General features: G+C 39.0%; 1 protein-coding gene across 1 annotated transcript in view; it reads left to right on the plus strand.

Moving 5' to 3' along the window:
• Positions 1-21,758, plus strand: part of LOC129208032 (von Willebrand factor D and EGF domain-containing protein-like) — a 184,253-nt gene that overhangs the window by 114,648 nt on the left and 47,847 nt on the right. Inside the window, exons 18-20 of the mRNA XM_054830120.1 lie at positions 4,768-4,905; positions 6,966-7,118; positions 8,544-8,708. Coding sequence (XP_054686095.1) covers positions 4,768-4,905; positions 6,966-7,118; positions 8,544-8,708 — 456 coding nt within the window. The remainder of the gene's footprint in view (positions 1-4,767; positions 4,906-6,965; positions 7,119-8,543; positions 8,709-21,758) is intronic.

Consider the following 21,758-nt stretch of genomic DNA (forward strand, 5'->3'; position numbering starts at 1 on the left):
GGCAGATCCAGTCATTAGACTCTCTGCTGCATTAAGCTTCTGGAGTTTGGCTGAGCTGAGTCACTGTTGGGTCTCACAGAGTGCCTACCACCTCCTCCAAGCTGGGAGCCACGCTCCAGCTGCTCGTAACACCACTCGCTTCCGACATAACGGGGTTTCGCATTGGCCTAAACACGCCTTCTCCTGGAGTTTCACTGAAGTTGTGGTCTTTTCATTTGCAGTTCAGCTCCTCAGGAGGTACCAGGCAAATCTGAACACACAGGACTTGAAGAGGATTTCTGAACCTGGCTCTCGCTTAGCTTTGCAGACAAAGGGCCAGTTAAAATAACAGTCATTGGAAAGTAAAGACATTCTTGTCAAATTAGTCTCCCACAAATGAAAGGTGCTAACTGAAACTGTGTTAGAACATCTCTTGGATCAGAACCATTTCGAAAACAGAGTAAGAAAAAACCACCTTAAGCTGAGCTCAGATGTCAGTCCTCGAACCTGTCGAAACCCCTACTCTGTTCACATATGAAAGCATGAATGAATTCATGAGACCCATAATATTGGCTGCTGTGCAGTGCTATAGGTTTGGAAAATCCAGTAGAAGTAACATCAAATGCACATAATCATTAGTGCTTATAGTGTGTATATATAGAAGAAACTCAATTATAAACAAAAGCAACGAACAGATTTTACCCAGTGGGCTCATGCAGGCAGCAAGGTACCCTTTCTGCCTTTCAGCAGTTCGTGAAATCTTCGTTTTGGTCATGTGGGACTGCAAGTCCAGATTTCATTAACTATAAAATTCCAGCAGAAATGAAAAAAATAAAAAACATTCAGAAGTGAAAGTTCAGAAAAATGGCCTAAAAGATGTATGACAGCTAGACAGTATTGACTCCAGGTAGTGCTAGCAAATAGCCTAAGCCTGCTGCTATCCAAAGTGTTTGTGCCACCAAAGACTCTGCTGATGCAAGAACACACAAGCCTAACCATGGAGAATAAAGGTAGAAAGTGAAAGTTTGATCAAAATATGAAAATCTCCAAACTAAACAAAGATACGCAGCATGTCTTGAATCCCCCTGGAAATAACGTTCCTATGAGCACAGGAAATTTGGTAAACTTTTTGGCCATATTTGGTTAAACGCTTGGAAAGATACAATGAGAATAATTCTTCTTTGCCTGTAAGGAGGTGGATTAAATTAATAAAAAGCAATATGATTCCATAAGTTTATAACTTCAGTGGACCTGCTCCTGTTGTTTGATCATCACCAGTTTCGCACTTCTCACTTTATGCGGTATTGCACATAGATGGAGTGAAATCAAGCTCCATTATTCCACATAAAATAGTCTGCCATAATTACGATGCATTGTTTATAAGTTCACATGGAGCATATTCTGAAACGTGGTTCTCATTCTTACACAAACAGTACAGAACGAAATATCTAACATTTCAGAATAACATGCTTGAAAGCAACATACAGCCCACTCTAGAGCCAAGGGCACAGACACCTTGATGGCCAGAGGAACACTGGCTTTTCCCAAACCCTGAATTCTTGCCAGGTTAAATAAATAAACGTCCATTGTTTTTGCTGTACTTCCCTCACCAAAAATGCTAAAACACAAGCAACAACAGAAAAAAAAGATATGATTGAGTGAAACAGGAATATATCTCAAAGTTTTAATAGCAGGTGAAAAATTATAAGCAAGTGGAGCTGAAAGCCAGCTGGGAAACAGATGATTTTACTTCAGGGCAGGTTCTGTGACAACAATAAAAGCTCATCCTTGATGCTGTGTTTATGTCTCAATTCCCCAGAAAACCATCAATAATCTAATGAGAAGGCAATGCTGTACTGCTCAAGTGACAGCACCACTTCACCGTCAAATCTTTACAAATGATAGCGAACAGGCAGTAGAAACAAAAAGTTAACTCTTCCGAGAGCTTCCCAGACGCCACTGCAGGAGCAGCAGCAGCACGGGGAACGCGGTGTGTCGCTGAGCGGTAGCGGTTCAGGTGCATCCGCGTATCGCAGGCGACGTAAGGGCACAATGTAGGAATGGGAACAAGGCGGCGAGAGAAGCCGTTGGAAAATCTGAGAAAAGGACGGCTCCAGAATTGTTACTGCTTTAAATTTCTGCAGAGACTTGTACGTGTTTATCTCATCGAGTGTTCAAAGCTCATTCATTTCTCTTTGACATTGTTAACAAGTTATCAAGAATTCCTGTTGTTTCTTCTTTTGGCCACTGAAAGCAAGATCACCCACCCGAGAACAGAATTCATTTTTGAAAACTGTATCTCAATCACAGAACCAGTCTTTCTTTCCCCATATACCAGCGATTAATATAAAATTGGGGGGCGGGGTGAAGATGGAACTATAATTTCATTTTACTTTTCAGGAAACTGAAGAAAAACCCAATATTTGTTCATGGTTTGGAATAACCATAGAGTCCCTAAATGAGATTGCCTGTTCCTTTAGAGTCAACTTAATGTGAACACAAAAAGTCTTTCTCTGCATCTGTAGGTGGCCAGCTCCTTTCAAGGCATAAAAGGACTTTATCTTCTCAGCCAATTTCCCATGCAGGGATGGAGAAATAGAGCTGGCACAGAAACAGATGTTTCAACCACGAAACTTGAAGATCTTTTATTCCTATTATTTTTATTTGTACTGTAGCAAGGCCAAGAGAATTGAGACTCCCTTGTGTTGCAGTGCGCTGGAGGTCGTGCAAACAGAGTAACTGACACTTCTCGGTGCAGACGGCTTTCTGTCCATCGCTGCTGCTGCTTCAGCAACCTTCAGCCAAGTTTCAGACTTTGCAAACATTTGTCCTTGGACTCAGCTGGATTACCATTATGCCCAAATTGATCAGATACTGTTTAAAATCAAATCTCTCTAAGTGAAAAGAAGTGCTTCTACCTTTACATTACAAAAATCAGTCAGGTGACCGAATTTTAAAATTTAGCTTGTTACTTATGGTGTTCCTTTGCTTTTTGTAAGTCTCTCTTCTTTGAGATTTTAAAGCCAGCCCTTTGCAGCATAAATAGAGTACATAGGAGGGAGGAGAGGGGACTGAGGGAGAAGTGGCTGGTGTTACTGAAACTGGGAACTTCATTCCTACTGTCATTGCCTATGGTATCAAGTTTAGTCTTTATATGATACTCAGAAAAAGAAAATAATTACTCATCTAATCAGAGGGTAACTCATTCAATATTTTCCATAATGTGGTGTCTAATAATTTCCCAATGCATCATCAGAAAGCAGTATCAGAGAAAAGCAGCCTGATGCTACGAATGTGCTAATTAAATTATACTACAGAAATAGTAATCCAAAATGTAACAAGGGCGGGAAAAAAGTAAGTTAAGCCCTGCAATACTATGTGATGTCCAACTAAAGTGCAAGAAGCATGCAAAACCAGAGCAATTTAGCTTGAGATGGCACCAGAAAAGGGACGTTGCTTTTGCGCTGCTGTTCTTTTTTTTTTTCTCACAAGACAAAGCAGACATGCGAAGGTGATGTCACTAGCATTTCAAGGCAGCTCAATCAATAGAAACCTCAATTTGAGGTTTTTATGTGGAGATGCTATTTTAACTTGAAAGGAGTAGTGGAAGCTATCTGAAATGCTGAAGCAATGAGAGATTAGGTTGTAGGAGATGAATAATAGTAATCTGGTTTTATCATCCTGTAATTGATTCCACTGTGAAAAATTTATTTTTTAGAAGGAAAAAAAAAAGTATCCTTTAATTTTCTTTCATGATAAAGCTGGATATCTGATATGGAACAAGCCTTTTTCTACCTTAAGGTTATGTCTGGAAGCAGGTACCCGGACTCTCCAGAAGGTGTCCCAACCTCCTTGGGTGTTCCTCCAAGGGACAAAGGGCACGCCTTAACAGAAGTGGCAGGGGCTGGTTTACGACCTGCTAGCAGGGCTGCGTATTCTGGTGACCAGCAATAGCCAAGCAAGTTTTCTCAAGTGCTCAGAGACAGCAGCACGCACGCCTGAAGCCTGAGGGAGTTTTTAACAACATTATATGTGATTACTCCGCATCATTTGCTGTTCAGATAGTAATTTTAACTTTTAGGTCACCTTCCCCTATAGGTATCCGGAGTTGTGAATTTGAATATCAGTTGCGTCAAGGGATTTTTAAAACCCTATTTCCAAAATCAGCAATAGGCAAGATATGTTATTTTGGGTTCGGATCCTGTAGCAGCTTATCTTCTGTACACCAGCACTGTGGCTCAGATATTTTCAGAAGGTTTCCTCAAATTTTAGTTTTAAATAGAAAAAAATTATCAAAAAATCTGATCTTTTCATTAGGTTTACCTTCAGCCAGAGTCCATCAAGCTGGCTGACAATAAGCGATTAGTTTTGTGAGGTTCACATAGAAATGAAAAGCACAATAGGTCAGTACGTGGCTCTTCAGATCCTAAATCCGAAATGGTGACGTTCATTGGCTTGTTCAGTATGTGACAAAGATTGCACGTAAACCACACAACAAAGGCAGCAACAAAGAAGTGAAATGCAGGGGAAATAATTTATTTAACATGCACAGTTTTCTTTGAGCAGTAGTCTCAAGTTCAGCACTTCTGGTGCCAGTAACGACAGTAATAAACAGTGTGATAAAATCAGGTTTAAGTGAGACAGTGGGGAATTTGGCTCTAACATGAGTGACGTACCCTGTAATGAGTTTACAGCTGAGAAGTAAGCCTTAGTCTGCTTCAACATTCGAGATGAAGAATAAACAGGGAATCTTTCCTGATTATTAACCTCCCCTTTGTTTTGCCACAGGGCTTACTTGTCAGGAAGACAGGAATGAATGTGAAGAGAGTCTTTGTTTTCCTGGAGTGTCTTGTATGAACACCTTTGGATCGTATACGTGTGGAATTTGCCCCAGTGGGATGGAGGGAAATGGTAAAACTTGCAAATGTAAGTGTTTTGCATGATTTATTTTAATAGATGGAGGAAAAACATTCGGTTCAATTCTACTACTATTATCCTTAATTGAGTACTTTGCCACTCACTTCAAGTACGGACCTTTAAATATACAGAGCAGACTATTGTCATGTTATATTAATATGGATAATTGAAAATTGCTCTCTGTTTCCTGTTTTTCACTGCAGTTTAGTTTCATTTTGATTAGAATGAACACCGTAGCATACAAAAAAGTATTTTCCAGATGCCACCTAGATAATTTGCCAAGAACATTCCCCATGTTCTCCATTATTTCACTCCTAAATATATCACCCACTAATAAGTACTTGGGGAGCACCCCCAGGATTACTTTTGTTTTGGGTGAATGCTGTGTAAGCAGGATGTAGGGTAAGAGGAAGAAGGTCCATGTGCAAATCCTTCACATCCTTTCGCCTCTGTTTCCAAGGTGAGCTTTCATTACAGGACACAGTCCGTAGTTGCTGAGCTCATGCTTGGCATGAAGCCACACCACAGGTCCCAACTGGAGAAGGAAATAGCCAGGAACAATTTTATACCTGCTCAGAATTTGCTTTTGGGGCAGCAAACTCTTTAGTAGGGAGATGACAGTGACTTCGTACTCTGCTGAGACCTTCCCGGTGCACAGGATGTGACCTACTCATACTCTGCTGGTTTCAGTCGTACACACATAAATCTTCTCCAAAAATAACATTTTGTTGGCCAGAAGGAGAGAAATCAACACTTGAAGTGTTTTGCATTTGTTTGTTTGTTGGTGTTTCCAAAGAAATCCGAGAAGCAAAAGATACAGATATTAACTGTGCAGATACTAACTTTTCCTCATATTGACTACCAAAAGTAAAAAAACCCACTGATGTAAAAAGACTCAGTTGTAACTGCAGGATCCTGGCACCAGCAGGACTGCTTTTGACAGATTTAGCAAATATCCATGCAATCACATTGCCAAATGTCTGTACAGAATGTTTTCTTTGCTGTGTTATTTGGCCACATTGGTTATGTCAAAGTGATTTTGCATCTGTTTCACTAATGCATATTTTTGTAGCTAATTTGTCCAATGAAGAAAAGATGTAAAAAATAATGCCCTTTTAAAAATAGTAATTTATTTCTTTCTTTCCATTTTTTTAATTACAGAAAGATTTCCCTATTTCCAAAATGCACATTTATTAGAAGGAATAAACCTGAAGGCTTCCTTTTCCACTCAAAAGAGGACAGACATCATTCTTTGTGGTTCTGATACACAGACATAACAAACCTACTCATACTTCCCTTGCTTAAGCAAGGATAAAGGCTTCTGGAAGGAAGGAGGAGAAAACAAGTAATTTTACAGCTCTTAGAGTAGGCTATAGCCCATTGCATTGTTTAATATATATAAAGAGTCGCAGTCTCTGGCTTTATTAAGAGCACAGAATATCCAAGAGACCCAGGGCAATAGCTGTTTAACTTGCAGCATTGTTTACATAGACTTTATCATCCCTAATTCATTCAAGAATTATCTTGAAATCATGCAGAAATCACTATTTTTAGATTCTCCACCAATCAGTTTTCCTCTTTACATCCATGGTACACTCTGTACAGGTATTTTGACACACACAAAGCTTGCAGCTGAACTACCCAAAGGCAGCAAACGTGCACACCAGTTTCAGTCAGAAGCTTTCAAGGAGAGGCAGGAATCAGAGAGAGCTCAGCCCCAGCGCGTGGTGCAGCATCTTCATCCAAGCAGCGATGCTGTCTGATACACGGGGACCCGAAGCCTTCTCACTGCCCTTAGCTCAATAAAAGATCACTGTGCATATTAAGTATGTCTCTCAGATAATCAAAGTTCAGTGAGTTTGGGCATAGTAATTGTTTCTATATTTGTGTTGAAGTTTTGCTGCGTGTCAGCAGCTGACTCACCTGATTTGCCTTTATTTGCTTGATGGTTGGCTTCCAGAATAAACTTATGTCAGGTTATCTGATTTGCTGTTACTGTTGCTTTTTATCATCAATCACAGCTAAGCTCTAACACCTTGTTTCCTTGTCTCCGTGCTTTCTTTTCACAGCTGTGCTTGCTGCTGACACTACAAAAGCTTTAAGCACTGAAAAAGGCAATGGCAAAGGTGATTTGAACAAGGCTGAAGTTAAGCAGCTACTGCAACCCTCAGAGGCAAAGGATTCTCCTGTAATTAAGAATTTTAGCATAAGTGATAGACACGGTAGGTATAGAAGGATATGAAATCTTTTTCGGTTGCTGCAGTTTATGTATTCAGAAATCATACATTTTACCATCTTAACAGTAAACATAAACTAGCCGTTTATAATACATCACAGAAAGGCAGAGTTAAAAAATCAAAAAACCCCTCAGTAAATCAAACTGGATTGCTGCTAAACAATTTTACATGGGAAGAGAGCCATTACAGCAATAGCAATCAGAGTGGTCAGGCTTAACTAGAAATCTCATTGCTTCTGAGGCAGAACAAAATCACTCCAAATCTTAGTGATCAATGGAAAGCAAGATGATAAGAATGACAGCTTATGCCAACTTGCCATCGCCAAGTGATGTGGACGTTTTATTTCAGCGTTTGACAGGCAGTCACTGAATCAAGACTGAGATTTGAGCATAAGCAAAGATCGACCCTTGAAGTATGAACTTGACTGTGGCAGCTGCTTTTCCCAGACGCGGAAAAGCTGCTTAAGTTGGCCCAATTCTAAAGGGTATTGCATTTTTAGTTGATTTTTCTAGCCAAAGCGGGGAGCAGAAGAATTGAGACTGGACGTGTCTGTTGTGTGGGGTCATATGTAAAAGAAAATATTTTTTTTTTCTCACCTTCTTTTGTAAATCTGTACCAGGCCAGCCAACACCTAACCAGAACATGCCTCTTATGGGTAGGTATCCATCATAATGCTGTAGGCAAGGTGCAAGAATAATGCTGAAAATACTTGAGAATTGTGATGGAGACCTCACTGGAGGCAATTAAAAAAGATCTACAACCATCATTAAGATTTTATTCATCATCTGTTCTCTGTCTTGACACTGTTAAATACTTCCCAGGCAGTTCATATACACTTGCTATTCAGTGACATCATAAGTGATAAAATATTATATACTACCGGAGTGTTAAATTTTGCACGCAGTTCTAGAATAATTAGTCTCCTGTCATACAAGGTTTGACACATTAAGGGTGATTTCTAGATCAGAAACATATGTACTTGACTGTATTTTTAAAGGTAGGGTATATGTGCTGTAAGGCTTGATGATTACCTTCCAATTATGAAAGACCAAAAGGATGTTGAATAATACAGTTTCTCATCCAGCTAATCTTTCAGTTATGCTGAAAATTACAGTTTCTATATTATCCATGATAAATGCCAAACAACTTTGAGTAATAAACTTGAAAACATATAATTAGAGGACTAATAAATCTTGCTTTAATGAGAAACAGCTGTTCTGTTACACTCTGCCTACAGGACATTCTCATGTTTGGCTCAAGTTTTGGGAACATTCTGCATTCATTAGACTTTAAAAGAATAAAAGCAGTTATAAAGCTTTAGCTGGGCTCAGGCAGTCACTGCTTAATTTTATATATGTGTTTGATTTGAGACATAAAAAATAAACACGCTTGAACTCCCCTCTTTTTCAGGCCATGCAGCACCACTCTCACATATTACCACCTGTGCCAACAGGCCATGTTTTCCCGGAGTGTTATGTTTTGATCGGAAACCCCCTTACATTGGATACGTCTGCGGCCGATGCCCAGTAGGGTTTTCTGGAAATGGTCGAATCTGTACCAAAGTCCCCAGACCAGGTACTTTCTAATTTTTAGAATTTTAAAAAGGTTTTGCATACAAAGGCTGTAAGAAGATAAGAACTAGTATGGCATTACAGTACAATGTACTTTAGAATCAAACACGGAAGGCTTTTTGCTTTCACTCTTACCTGACGAGCAGCTAGCAGGTCTGATTTCAGGAATGCCTGGCTCTGTGAGTCAAAATTCAATAGATGAGCCACCTCATTTGCCACTAGGCAGAATTCTTCACAACAGGACGTACTAGATGGTATGAATCACCACCTCTGTATTTCTGCCACAACGCTGGCATACGATTTCAAAACATGTTTCCTCCTCAGCAAGATCAGAACATGAGACATGCCAGTATCACTCTGCTTTCCTTCTTTCCTAATTCTTTTGCTGCAAGACATCTGTTCTCCAAGGTGACCTGTGACGACGTTGATAAACAAAGTGTCATGCAAGAAAAACTATACCAACAACTAAAGGCAACAGATAATTAAAGCATTTCAATAGTATCGTTCATAGCCTGAGCAATAATCTTCCTTAGGGGGCTCTGAAACTAACCTGGTCCCATTAATCTCTGAGGACTGATCATTAGAAGAGGTCTTCTGCTCTGATAAAAGCTGGGTCCTGACCTCAGGCAGAAAGTGGCAAGAGCATAGCAACCACTCATCAGTCATCCCATCCTGCTCTCAATGAAATTCTCATAACTCAGTGCATGGTTCTCCAGGGACAGTCTGGATGGTTGTCCCCTTTTCACTGCACGGAGTGATTTGCCAAAAGAACTCATGTTTATTCCTTAATAACACTAGTTACTAGGTCAGATTCCTTGGTTTTCTTCTAAATCTTTCTCTTAAGTATTCAAGACAGACTGGCTTGAAACCTGTCAAATGGTTCCCCAACCTCCTATACTTGACAAACCCCCCTTCACTCCCCATTCTGTATCCAAATCGATGTCTGTTACCTTGGTCTTATATTTTAATGCACACTATCAAAGCGGAAGCAATTTTACTGCTTAGCGTAGGTATCATCCAATCTCTTTGAACTATAAATTGATTTTAGGCAGTTCTCTGAATCTAAAGGTCACAAAAATAAACCCAACATTTTTCTTTCTCTAGCAATGAGTGTGTACAAAGCATTATTTAGTCTGTCAGAGTCACTAAGTCAGCTATTGACTCTTCTATAACTTGGTGAAGCTGTAAAAGCAGATGAGCAAAAAAAAAATTAAAAAAAAATCATTGTACATATAAATAAAGTAACATATCTGTTACTGCCCAAAGCTGCACCTCATTGTTAATGGGATAATGGGATACACGTTATACACCCCAAAGGTCATTTAAATCTTGTTGAGTAGAACAGATAGTCTCCAGCTGTAGGTATTGGTACAGTAAATCAGACACACTTACATCATGCTTATGTAGTAGTAGTAATGTAATAGACATTAACCAATAAATTTGTGTATGTTCTAAAAACGGAAGTGTAGACAGTAGTTGCCATTTACTGTGACTCATACCTGTCATACACAACTCCAGGCAAGATTTAAGAAATATCCCAAATATCAGGATCTGGAACGAATACATACTCCTTCCAAAAGCGAGCTGAATATCAGAGGCTGGGAGTTTGTTTTTCTTTTTTCCTCTCGAATACGCAAACTGAGTCCAGGACTTCATGCTGCAAATGTGGCCATCCAACCAGCTTGAGCACTTTGGGGAGGAAATGAAGAGGAATTATTTTTTGTTCCATCGGAACCTTATATTCACTCATGTGAATTATATCACAATATAAACGATGAGAATCTTGTGCCTCAAGGTTAAACGAGAGTAGTCATTTGTTTTAATATTTAGAAATGAAAGCAATTGCTGCAGCTGAACGAGTGTCCTAATTTATGACCAAAACGATCGGTTTAACTTTCTTTCCCATGTGCTTTGCTAGTTGAAGCAGAAGTATTGTATAGCATTGATGATTAAAAGATATCAGACAAAAAAGAATGAACTTTCAACTAAATTTATGTACAGTCATGGATTATGATTATTGTGAAATCCTCCCTGTTAGAATAATAGCTTCTCTCCCATGTAACTTACGCTATCAGTCTTCAAATGAAACAGAACAAATCCTCTTCAGCTTGCTACAGTGCTTGTGAAGGTACTGAGATTATGTGCCACCTCTTTCCAACTCCAGTAATTTTAATCTAAAAATACTCTCGCTAATCCCTATTTTGTGCTTTTATTGGCTGCTTTGCACATGAAGTTATGCTCAATTGTTGTGATTTAAGGATTAAGGGATAAGTACTTTTTCATACAGAAAACGCAAAAATTACCCAACTGCCTTTGTAGACTACCGAGGAGAAAAAATATGCCAGGAGAAAATTGTTTCCTAAGTCAGTGTTTGATGAGCTGCACCCAAAAGTCCTTCAATTTTGATATATAATCAACAAAGTACCATTTCCTCAGCATTGATATGTGATAGGTATTAATCTTTTTATGTACGTGACTTACTGCAAACTATGTCACTCCACAAATAAGTTTCTGAGCTATATTTACCTGCTCTGCCGACAATGCAGGGCCCCATTCTGTTCTCACTTCTGTGTTTTACCTGGCTTATATCAGTAGTTTGTACCAGCTTAAATCAACTAGACCTGGTTGCAATTGTTCTTGAAATACGTCAGATTAGTCTTAAGGAAAAACATCACCAGTGTCAAAGCCAGTATGGAGTTTCATATATAAAGGGAAATAATTATTTTTAAAAATCCATTCTTGTATCAGAAACAAAAAAGTTTTTCTCTCCCTTCAAAATCCATAAAACAGGTATCCTACATGCTTTAAAAAATTTACTAGTAGGATCAAAAGTCCCTTAATTTTGCTGGCATTGCAATAAAGGGGAAAGTCTAAGGAATTTAAATCTGTCCAGGCTTCCCTGGGCACATTTCACATTTGTATATAATATCTGTTACCTTTTTGTCAGAAGAGGCAGATCTATTAAATCAAACCATGCAGTATCATAGGTCATATTCTTGGCACAAAGAAAATGAATATATCCTAATGGGGGATGCTGGTGATGTTACTGCAGGTTGCAATATTAGTTCTCGTCAGACACTACTGGTATTTCTCTAGCCCGGTTTCATCACTCACAGTCACAGAGATACCCATCTGTTTGCACTTTCTTTAGCAGGTTAGAGAGGTTGGTGTCATCACAAAAGATTTATTTTTTTCCTATTAGTAAATCAGCAATTTTACTGGACAAAGCGTTGCCACATCCATCACCAATAAAAGATTGTTTGTTCAGAGCCAGCTCTTTCTGCCTCTCCTGGTTTAGGGGGCCGAAGATCAAGGCAGAGGATTATTTTATGATCTCTGTAATTGAGTTCTGCTTTTCCATTCTGAACACCACCGCTAGCTCTCCTGCCATAGCAGTTAATTTGCAGTATTGTGGACATTTGGCACTTGATATACTTTGGTATGTGGCAGCTATTTGTTATGTTTACGTACTCTGTGTTTTACACTATTCCAGTATCTGCACTGTGCTTCCGAATCCATCTTGATTTTACAACAGAGACCTCTGTGACCTTCTCATTTGCACCACTGTCAGATCAGCATCAAGGATTTAAAAGGAGAATAAAATGTTTTGTATGAAAAGAATGTGTGTGTTTAAACACATAGTGCTCAGTCTAACACCAGAGGAACATATTAATCTTAAATTTTGCATTCTTAACTTTTAACTTTGAAATCGCTGCTCTCATTATTGGCATTCGTTTGATCACTGTCGATGAAAGATAAATAACTCCAGTAAGAACTTTGGTCACCAACCCAAGGTTTCATCTCTGGAGCTAGCTAACTGCAGGAGCAGGGACCTTTTACTGCCCGGAACCAGTCAAATGATTTTGCTTCAAGAGATGACTGAAGAACACAATAGACTCCTTTCATCTCGTATCTAACAGAATTGATGAATTTGCATTAAGAAGATCAAGGCCCGGATTCCAGTCCCACTTACACCAGTGTAAATCATAAGTGATTCCATTAAATGGATAGCATTACCCTAATGGAGTGAGCCGAGCACTGTTCCTGGAAGACACTTCCTAAAACCTGTTAAGGTAGGCACATCACACACAGAACTTTTAAATGCAAAATCTATATGTACCGGTGGGTGTAGATAAGACGCACACACTTTTCAGCATTCGGAGGGTGCTTCGCAATGAGTAACTAACCAGTCTTGACGTGGTTTATGCAATGGATTACAAGGCTTACTTGAACACAGGAATATTTTGATGCTGCAGTCACTAGCAGTGAAGTTGTCTGAGATCCTTGCAAAGAAGGCATACCAGAAATGCTAAATAAACAGTAAATAATACTCTGATTTGCTTCTGAGTGGTAATAGCTCTCAGCTATTCTTGTGGGCTCCAAAACCAGGAAGCATTGCATCGCAATGCTATGGTTTCCAGCTCCTAACTCTGACTCAGGTCATTGAAATGCTGTCCACAATTCATCTTTGGAATTGGTGGTAGAAGTTGCTGATCCCTTTCGTAAACTATATTTCGGTGTTTCCAGTTTGTGTATTTCAGGACAAAATGTACATTTTTTTCAGACTGACCACTTATGATGTAATGATGTCTCCTTCAAGGGGTACGTGGTGAAATGGCAACTGAAGTGGGGTTAGAAATGCCACACAAAGACATTCCATATACATTTGGACTCATGAAAGACAGAGTTTTGCAAATGGTATACTGGTAATCTTCGCACGAGGCCAGGATCAGCCTGGCATTTTGGACATAAGCTGTGACCCTTACCTGCCCTCTGAGTATGTAATTGCCACTGAAAATCCACTCCCCCTACTTGTCAAGATAGAAAGGGAATCTGAGAGTCTTTCTGACGGTTTTCTCCTCCTTAGGGATAGCTAATAAAATATTAAGTATTTTCAGAAAAATATCAACAGAGGCCTGTACGGTATATGCTATGACCCAAACATAACAACTAAAGTAGGCACAGTGGGAAGAATATGTTTAGATAATTTAAAAGATAAACGGTTTCCAGCTTCACTGATCCATACACTCTGTCAATCCAGAATTCGTTAAGTGCTTCCAATCCAGATGATGTATTTAGGAAATGATGTAGCTCAGCAATAGAAGACCAATGAAGCCCAAGCCATAAAACCACTAGGGAAGAGGACTCAGCTATATGCCATGAATAATATTTACATTCAATCAGAACATCAAATACAGATTACATTTCTCTCCTACCAAGAATGTGCCACCTTTTGCTTAAGCAATCACTGTGCCATCATGACTTGTAAGTGATAATAACAACTCAGTCTCCAACAAATAATCTATAGAGGATACAGGCCCTGTAGTTTTTTACATTGACAGAACAGAGAGCAAGATTCTCTCCTCTTAAAATTTCCAAGCTCATTTAATCATCTAGCTATAATAGCACACAGCTTTTAAAGCGAGCTAACCCTGTTTCCACAAATGTGATAAGATTGCTGTTTTGTTAAAGGCACTTAGAAGCCCTTTAAAACTGTAAGTAACTTATACTGGACCAATATCCGGGCCCCATGAAAGCAAGACAAGAGTTTTGCCACTAACTGCAAAAGCAAAGCAGGAGCTGAAGAAAAAGGATTCATAAGCAATGCAAAGCACAGCACAGTACAGGGGTAAAAATATGTGTGAAACGCACAGACTCTTCATTGCTCAGGACAAATTTAGGACTAGTTCCTTAACATCCTGCTGTTGTTGATGAACAGGTACCTGCAGATGTCATGGCACCCATTTTACTGAACTTACTTGCAGAATCAGGTGATAGTCATTGTCAATCCATGTGAATTTTGCCCCACAAATTACATGCCATGTGTAGAGCTAGTTAATTTCCAAAGGGACAGAGCAACAGCCCATAGCTAACACTATGGATCCTCTGGGATGCAGGAGAGAATGATCCTTCATGCCGATCATTTATTAGGTTAAGAATTTCATAGAACCATAGAATAGCCCAGGTTGAAGGCACCTCGAAAGACCATCTGGTCCAACCTTTGATTTCTCAAAGATAATTTGTCTCATATATTAAGAAAAAAATAGAAAATACTTTGGGGTTTTTTTTAAATTTCTGCAGGACATAATGGGGCAGAACCCCACATTGGAGAGCATCACCAGAGCTCCCTGGTCTATAAGTGGTATAACAGCTAATAAATCTTTTATATTACTGAAAAATAACAGTTGTCACTAAGAGTTTCTCCATGCTAACACACGTTGCTTATGATATTTATAGAATATTGTCTTTAAAATTTCAGATTTGAATCAAACTATTGGTTCATGAAATTTTAAATTCTTCTTAAGCTAATGTAATACCTCACAGGAAGGGCTTAATCCTTAAGCCTTCTTCCTCCCTTCTCCCCCAAATGCCTCTTGTTAGTTTGTAACTTCCCCTTTACGTTTGTTTGAATGCAAAAAAGGAGACCTGTTATCTTCTTCACATCTATTTATATCACAGTGTTGAATGCCTAAGTGGGGGTTGGCTTGCCTCAAAATTCTTGCTCCATGAAAACCAGTAATTTCCATAATACTTTCTCAGAGCCTAAGAGAGGAAAAGATTAAGCACAACACTGTTGCTAGCTGAAGTGCCACTATCAAATGTCTCTACTTGCTCATCCCAATACTCTTTCAAAGAGAAAAAAACAAATGTTATAAAGTCTTATGACATGACTGTCCCCAGCATGCTACCATAGACTTCAAAGGGCAGAAGTAAGTTTTGTCATGAGTTGTTGACACCTATGCTAGCAGTGAGCTATAGCTAAATAACCATACATCAGGAGCTGTTGCATTAACAGCATAGGCTGCTCAGATGGAAGATAAGCTTCCAACTCTGCACTAATGCTGCTAAGCTTGGGTTTAGGGTTGCCGACTCCTCTTCTAAACTGTAACCTGAATTCAATGCTCATTGTTCATGTGCTTTATGCACAGCTAAATGGACACACCGCTTATCATCGCTCACCTGCTGGAAATAGAGAAAATAAACCATTGGGTTGAACTGGACGCAAATTAGCAGAACTAAGAACTTTTCTGACATGCCATCTGAAAACTTGCTATCAAAATTCCTTGCTTTGTGTTTTCTGTGTTAGAAAGAAACTATAAATAGTTGTCAACCTAATCAGTTGAAATTGTGGAGAATTCCATAAAACCATGATTTCACTGAGACTATTTATATGTGCTTATATGGTTTTAAAATAGATTCATTACTGGTCTCCAGCAAGGCATAGTTCAGATTGTTTCTTGGCTTTCATATGTAAAGTAATTCATTTTTATGTGTTTACAGCCCAAAACAACATAATTATAGTTTTAGATCATTTACTTCTTGAATCGAATAAAAGCAGAATTTCAGTAAAATATTCAAATTTAAGCTATTTTTTCTTTGAAGAAATATTATGGATTTTCTTTTGAAGAAATGTTATGAACTTTCTTTATAATCTATTATTACAGTTCTAAAGGATTCTACATACATGTTTCAGAGAATTAGACAGGGATGCTTCAGAGAGGATCTGTCTTGATTTAGCCTATTTTGTATATATCTATCAACCTGTTCAAGCCATGAGAAAGTCTGAAGGCCCATGAGGAATCATCAGATAAGAACACAGTTTTTATTAATTTTTCCATCTTTTGCAGCACGGAGAAGAAGTAAAGTATATTGCAAGCTCCTGAATAGAAAATATAATTTAGTTTTACAAGCTCTATCTTAATACTGTCTTTGTAGCTGCTGAAATAATGCAGTTACAGGCTCAAATAGCTGGAGAAGGTAGAGCACAAAGAGAAGAGGTAAAAGTTCAGACCTGAAAGATGGACAAAGCATAATGAAAGAAAGGACAATAAAACAGTTACGAGGGAGTTAAGTGGATGGTCCGTGGTGTTTTGAAACACAACCATACTTCTCCTTAGCTTCCTGTTTTGTTAGCTGGGTATTCAGAGTAAAGCACAGGAAGAGCACTTCTAAAAACTGCAGCAGAGAATGGGTTAGACCCAAGGAATGTAAAGAGCACAGAGAGAGGTCTAGTAACAAAGGAGCAAGAAGAGCAAGTCTCCTGTGCAAGGGGTGAGAGCACATCAAACATGCTGAGTTTTTCCCACCTCTAGGAGAGAATTTTTTAAATAAATCTTGAAATAAACTGGAAGGTAGGAAAGGTGTTTGAGAAAACATTGTTTGTTTCTAAAAACATAGCTGGTTTATAAATCTCCATATACAATAAAAAAAATTAAAAAAAAGATACTGATAAAGAAAAATAGTGATAAAGGGAAAAAAATTTTTGCAATCAGTAATTCTTACACCATTGTTAAAAACACTATCTCTTGTGACCTTGACTTTAAAATTTCTATTGAAAACTTACAGGAAACATCGTAAAAGTAAAAAAAAAAAAAAAAACAAAAACAAAAAAAACCAAAAACAAAACCACAACAAACAGAGTCTGCAAAAAAAGTGCACAAAGTGCATTCTTTTCCTCAAAGGCCCATTTTTCTGTACAGCTATCATTGTGGTCATTGCCTTCTTGCACCATTCTTGCACTTTGCCTCCGTATGATGCCTCGTTCCAAGAATTGTACTAACGAAAAGTTGATGGATACCTCCTTGGAACGCAGATACACGTGTTATGTGGAAGTGCCATGTATTAGGATAAGTTTCATATTTGGAACTGTTTTGTTACTTTCAGACTTGAGTGTCATTCTTGAAATCCATCTTATGGCCTGATACTACTAGTATCTACTAAGGACACCTAAAAAGGAGCTGATCATTTAAAGCGTATGGAGAAATCTGGCTTAAATGAATATAAACTAAGGCAGTATTATTGTCCCAACTCTTCAAGTTTTTTGGTTTGTTTGGTTGGGTTTTTTCTCTTAATCCCTAAATTGTAATGCTTTCTATTGAAAAAGATTTATGCATAGAAAAATATTTCACACAAGGAAAGGGCTACACCTAAGCAAAATCTTTCTGAGGCATTGTTTTGGTATTTGTTGAGTATGAAAGGGATTATCTTTAATTTTATGTATTCTCTGACATAGATTAGATATGTCTGAAAATGTTCTGACATGTAGTTGGTAATATAATCTCTATGTTCCCAACTGTTTTCTTCCTGATCGAGCACCTCAGAACACCCATGTTGTTTAAATACATCAGTTAATGAATTGAGATGTCAATTATGTTGCTCTGAAAACCTAGAGGCAAATGAACAAGCATTGATGCAAACAAATACAAAAGGCCTTTAAAGTGCCATGAGCAAACACACTATCTCTTCCTGGGATAATATTTTCTCATATACTCACAAGGGATTTCAGCATCCCAGAACTGGAAAAGGACCTCCTTGATGACAGAGTCTTGACCCCATTCCATTTGTGGGACTTATTTACTCTGAATACAGGGAGATTCATAACAAATTTAGCAGGTAAGCCGGCTGAAGATCCCAGGTTTTCTCCTCCATGATAAGCACTGTGTTAGAGCAGAATGATTTTGTATTTCATACACACAAAACAAATTTGCTTTGCAAATTATGAATGGTGTTACAGAATTGTCTATGTGCAGCTGCAGCCACATTTGACAAACAAAAGAGCCTGAAGCAGAGGAATAGTTATAATCACAAGTGGCTGAGTGATGCCGACTCCATAGAATATTCCCTATGGCTCGTGATTTTGGTAGGTGGAGGGGAAGAAAATTGCTCACCAGGTAGCAACACAATCTCATTTTCTATCAGGCTGAGGGACAGAGAACTGGATGTTCACCTTTTAATTTCATCGTTAAAGCAACAAGTGAGTAAATTTACCCATCGCAGAAGCGGTGGTTTGAGGGCACAGATATTGCTCAGACTGAATGTGCCCGTAGAGCTGGACACGGAGTCGTGCGACTGCTTTGCTCAGGTGCTGACCTGTCTGGATGTAAGGCACGCTAGGTCCCCAGCCGTCCCGCTCTGCTAGCCCAGCACAGACTACACAGCCCGGCTGGTTCGTCCCGTCTGCTATGTACGGCTGCTGGCTCGCACGCACCTCCGCATCTTCTGATTTGCGAATTCCGGATCTGGGCACCTCTTATATAAAAGTGATTACTCATATCTTCTATCTCTACATTTTTCACAGTGGGGATTAACTTTTGCCCGTGCCTACTTCCAGTGTGTTGTGTGTTCCTAAACTGGTTTATAACACATTTGGTTTTTCAATTTTTGACACAAAAAATAGGTAAAGGATCATGAGCTCTAAATTTAAGCTCTTATCTAAGTTTATATGAATAACCCAATCTCAATGAGTTTTTAAAATGCTTTTCTTTCTTCAAAAATACACCTGGAAGTACATCCTTTGTAAAACTTGAGAAGTCAAAGCTGTACCTCGCTTAAAGGAGCTGAGGAATTTATTCTGGGAGTTACTGCTCGTAATTGTAAGAGAAGGGACATCGGTGACTGGGGAGTGCAACCAGCTTCTGAGTGTGGGGAAATTCTGGATGCTTAAGGGAAGGAAGGGATAATCAAAGCTATGTTTCTGAATATTTGGGAGAGGGAAGACATTAGGGTATGCTTGGATGGCTAAAGAGAAGATTTAGGAATTAAACACACTCTGACTGGAGAAGAAAGTTATGCCAGAACTTAATCAAATAAAAGGGCAGATTAAGAATTGATGGAAAACCAGAATTTCCCTCGAGCTTCCTATTGACAGCTGCTCTGTTTCCCCTTTCTTACCTAGTAAATACAGAAAAAATATTAATGTGGAAAAGGAGAGAGAGAAATGGGATGATCCCTAATATTCTGGTAACAAGACTTCTTAGACCAGTGTAATTTTTCTATTCTCTCTTGACATTTTAAATAAGATTTATGCGCTGGTAGATATTTCAAAATTTAAATGATGACCCACATAGTGTAATATGTCAGAAGAGCATTTCTCTGTCGACATTCTTCTGAATGAGAAATGTGCTACACAGCATGTACTACTAAATGTTAATAGCTCTAAAACTACACAAATTGTAAATTTATTGAATTGTGTTAATAATGAGATGAATTCTTAAAATATTCACAGAATTCTGAGACAGTTGTAACCTGATCAGAATTAAAGGTGCCCATAATACTCTGAACTGACAGGCAGAAGAGACCACAGCCGGATGGATCTTGCTAAGGAGAAGGAGCCAGTCTCCACCTGACGAGTAGACTGATCTGTGGTATTTTATTAGATTGAAGGAGAGAGCAGCACTTGAGCTTACATGGCGATGCGTATAGTGTCTCCCTCATGTGACTACATGAAAAAGTTACATTTACATTTAAAAAAAAAAACCAAACCCAAAACGTAGGTTTCTAACTCTAATAGATGCAAAGAGAAGCATGGCAATGAAAAGGTAATACCTGGTTATGTCTACAAGGAGATTAAGCAAGTGTGTGAGGCATCATCTGCTAGTTGTAGGTCAGGACGGGCCTGTCTCCAAGGCACATGGCTTGGGAAGAAAGGTGTGGATGTGTGTAAGTTTAAGACCAGCAAAGACTTGGGTGAACAGCACAGAGGAGTATGGTAACCGACCTGGTCCACCCTGTCCAAGGCACAGTATGAAATGTGTGCTGCTTCTCTGGGAACAGAAATGGCTGTGGCCAGAAGGGGATGTGATTTCTCTTTTCTCTGAATCAAGTCTGAATGCAGCCTGTTTCTGAAAGCTTGTGAATGGGGGGCGGGGGGGAGGGGAAGCCAGAAACTCAGAAGAGAGAAAATATATTAGATTTCTCTTCTATGCTTCAGTGTTGATATCTCACCCTGGGTTTAAGAAACTGTCAAGCGTCTGCTCTGTTTGTGAACTGCTGTTTTGTCACGAGCTTATACAGTCATTTTATTGTCTCCAGGATGAACATGATCCTCTTCAACTACAGATATCTAGTAGTTCAGTGTAAAGTGCAATTCAGGTGAGAGAAGAAATCAGAATTTGCTGTGCCTTGACAAAGCCATGGTGGCATTGGCGAGCATGACCCAGAGGCTGGTTATGCTGATTCTGATTTACGAGCTTAGTGCAAGCAGCACAAAATACCTCAAACACTGGGCGAACCGAAGGCTGGGAGGGCGGTTCTCATGTAGGGGAATTCCTGCACTGTATAGATAGAAAGTGTCCTGGTGTTGGGTTGGATGAGGGTTGTTAAACTTCTTTCCCTGAAATCTGGCCTCTGTCACCCTCGTTCTAATCTTCCCCAAATAGGGGGACAATGGAGGAATCTGTCTTCTCAGGGCCTGATCCATCCCGGCATTACGCTGTGCTTACAGTGGTCTAACTCCATCGATTCGAATGGAGCTCCCGCCATGCACAGCTGGAGCAAAGCAGCAGTTCCTCGGTCTCTTATCTACCTCTGTGAAAAATAAGCTCAATCGTTCTGCACATTTCCCTGTTAGTATAGGCAGAAATAGTGACAGGTAGTGAAAATGTATTTTCGTACCGTCATATAACCTTGAGCACTTTGCCTTGTCATTTTTTTGTTATTTTCATCCAGTCCAATATGTAATCACACAGTGGCATCACAGAGAAAACCAGATTCACGCAGTCACACTTCTGCATTGATAATGGGTTATACATTTGAAGATATTGATCGACTGCAAGGAAAATAAATTGAAGTAATACAGGATTTGAAAAAGCTGCTGACTACAGACAACTGAGTCTGCAATCTTTTGGTATACTTCTTTGTTTTAGTTTATTTAGATATCTGGAATACTGCAAAAAGAAATTTTCAGGTATTCCAGAAAAAATAAGTCGTATTCTAATCCTAACTAAAATGCACATTATCACTATAAGTAAAAATCTGAAACAATGAAAACTGAGAGGACACTCTAGCTGCCACACTTGAACGACACCAACATCTTATGAAGTTGAGTGGCCTCTACAGAGTGGATCAGGGACCTTGATTATTATATATCATATTGAACAACCAACCTAAATGTATCACTATTCTTTATTGCTAGTATTATCTGAGATGTAAAAAATGCATTATCATAGGTATGTTCCAACAGTATGCTCCCGCTTACAGGGAAGGCTGAAGCTTATTTACAGGGTGGGTATATCACCTATATCATCTGATAAAGGAATAAAGAAGTTCCTTTTCT

The sequence above is a fragment of the Grus americana genome, chromosome 6, assembly GCF_028858705.1.
Source record: "Grus americana isolate bGruAme1 chromosome 6, bGruAme1.mat, whole genome shotgun sequence".
Taxonomy (NCBI): Eukaryota; Metazoa; Chordata; class Aves; order Gruiformes; family Gruidae; genus Grus; species Grus americana.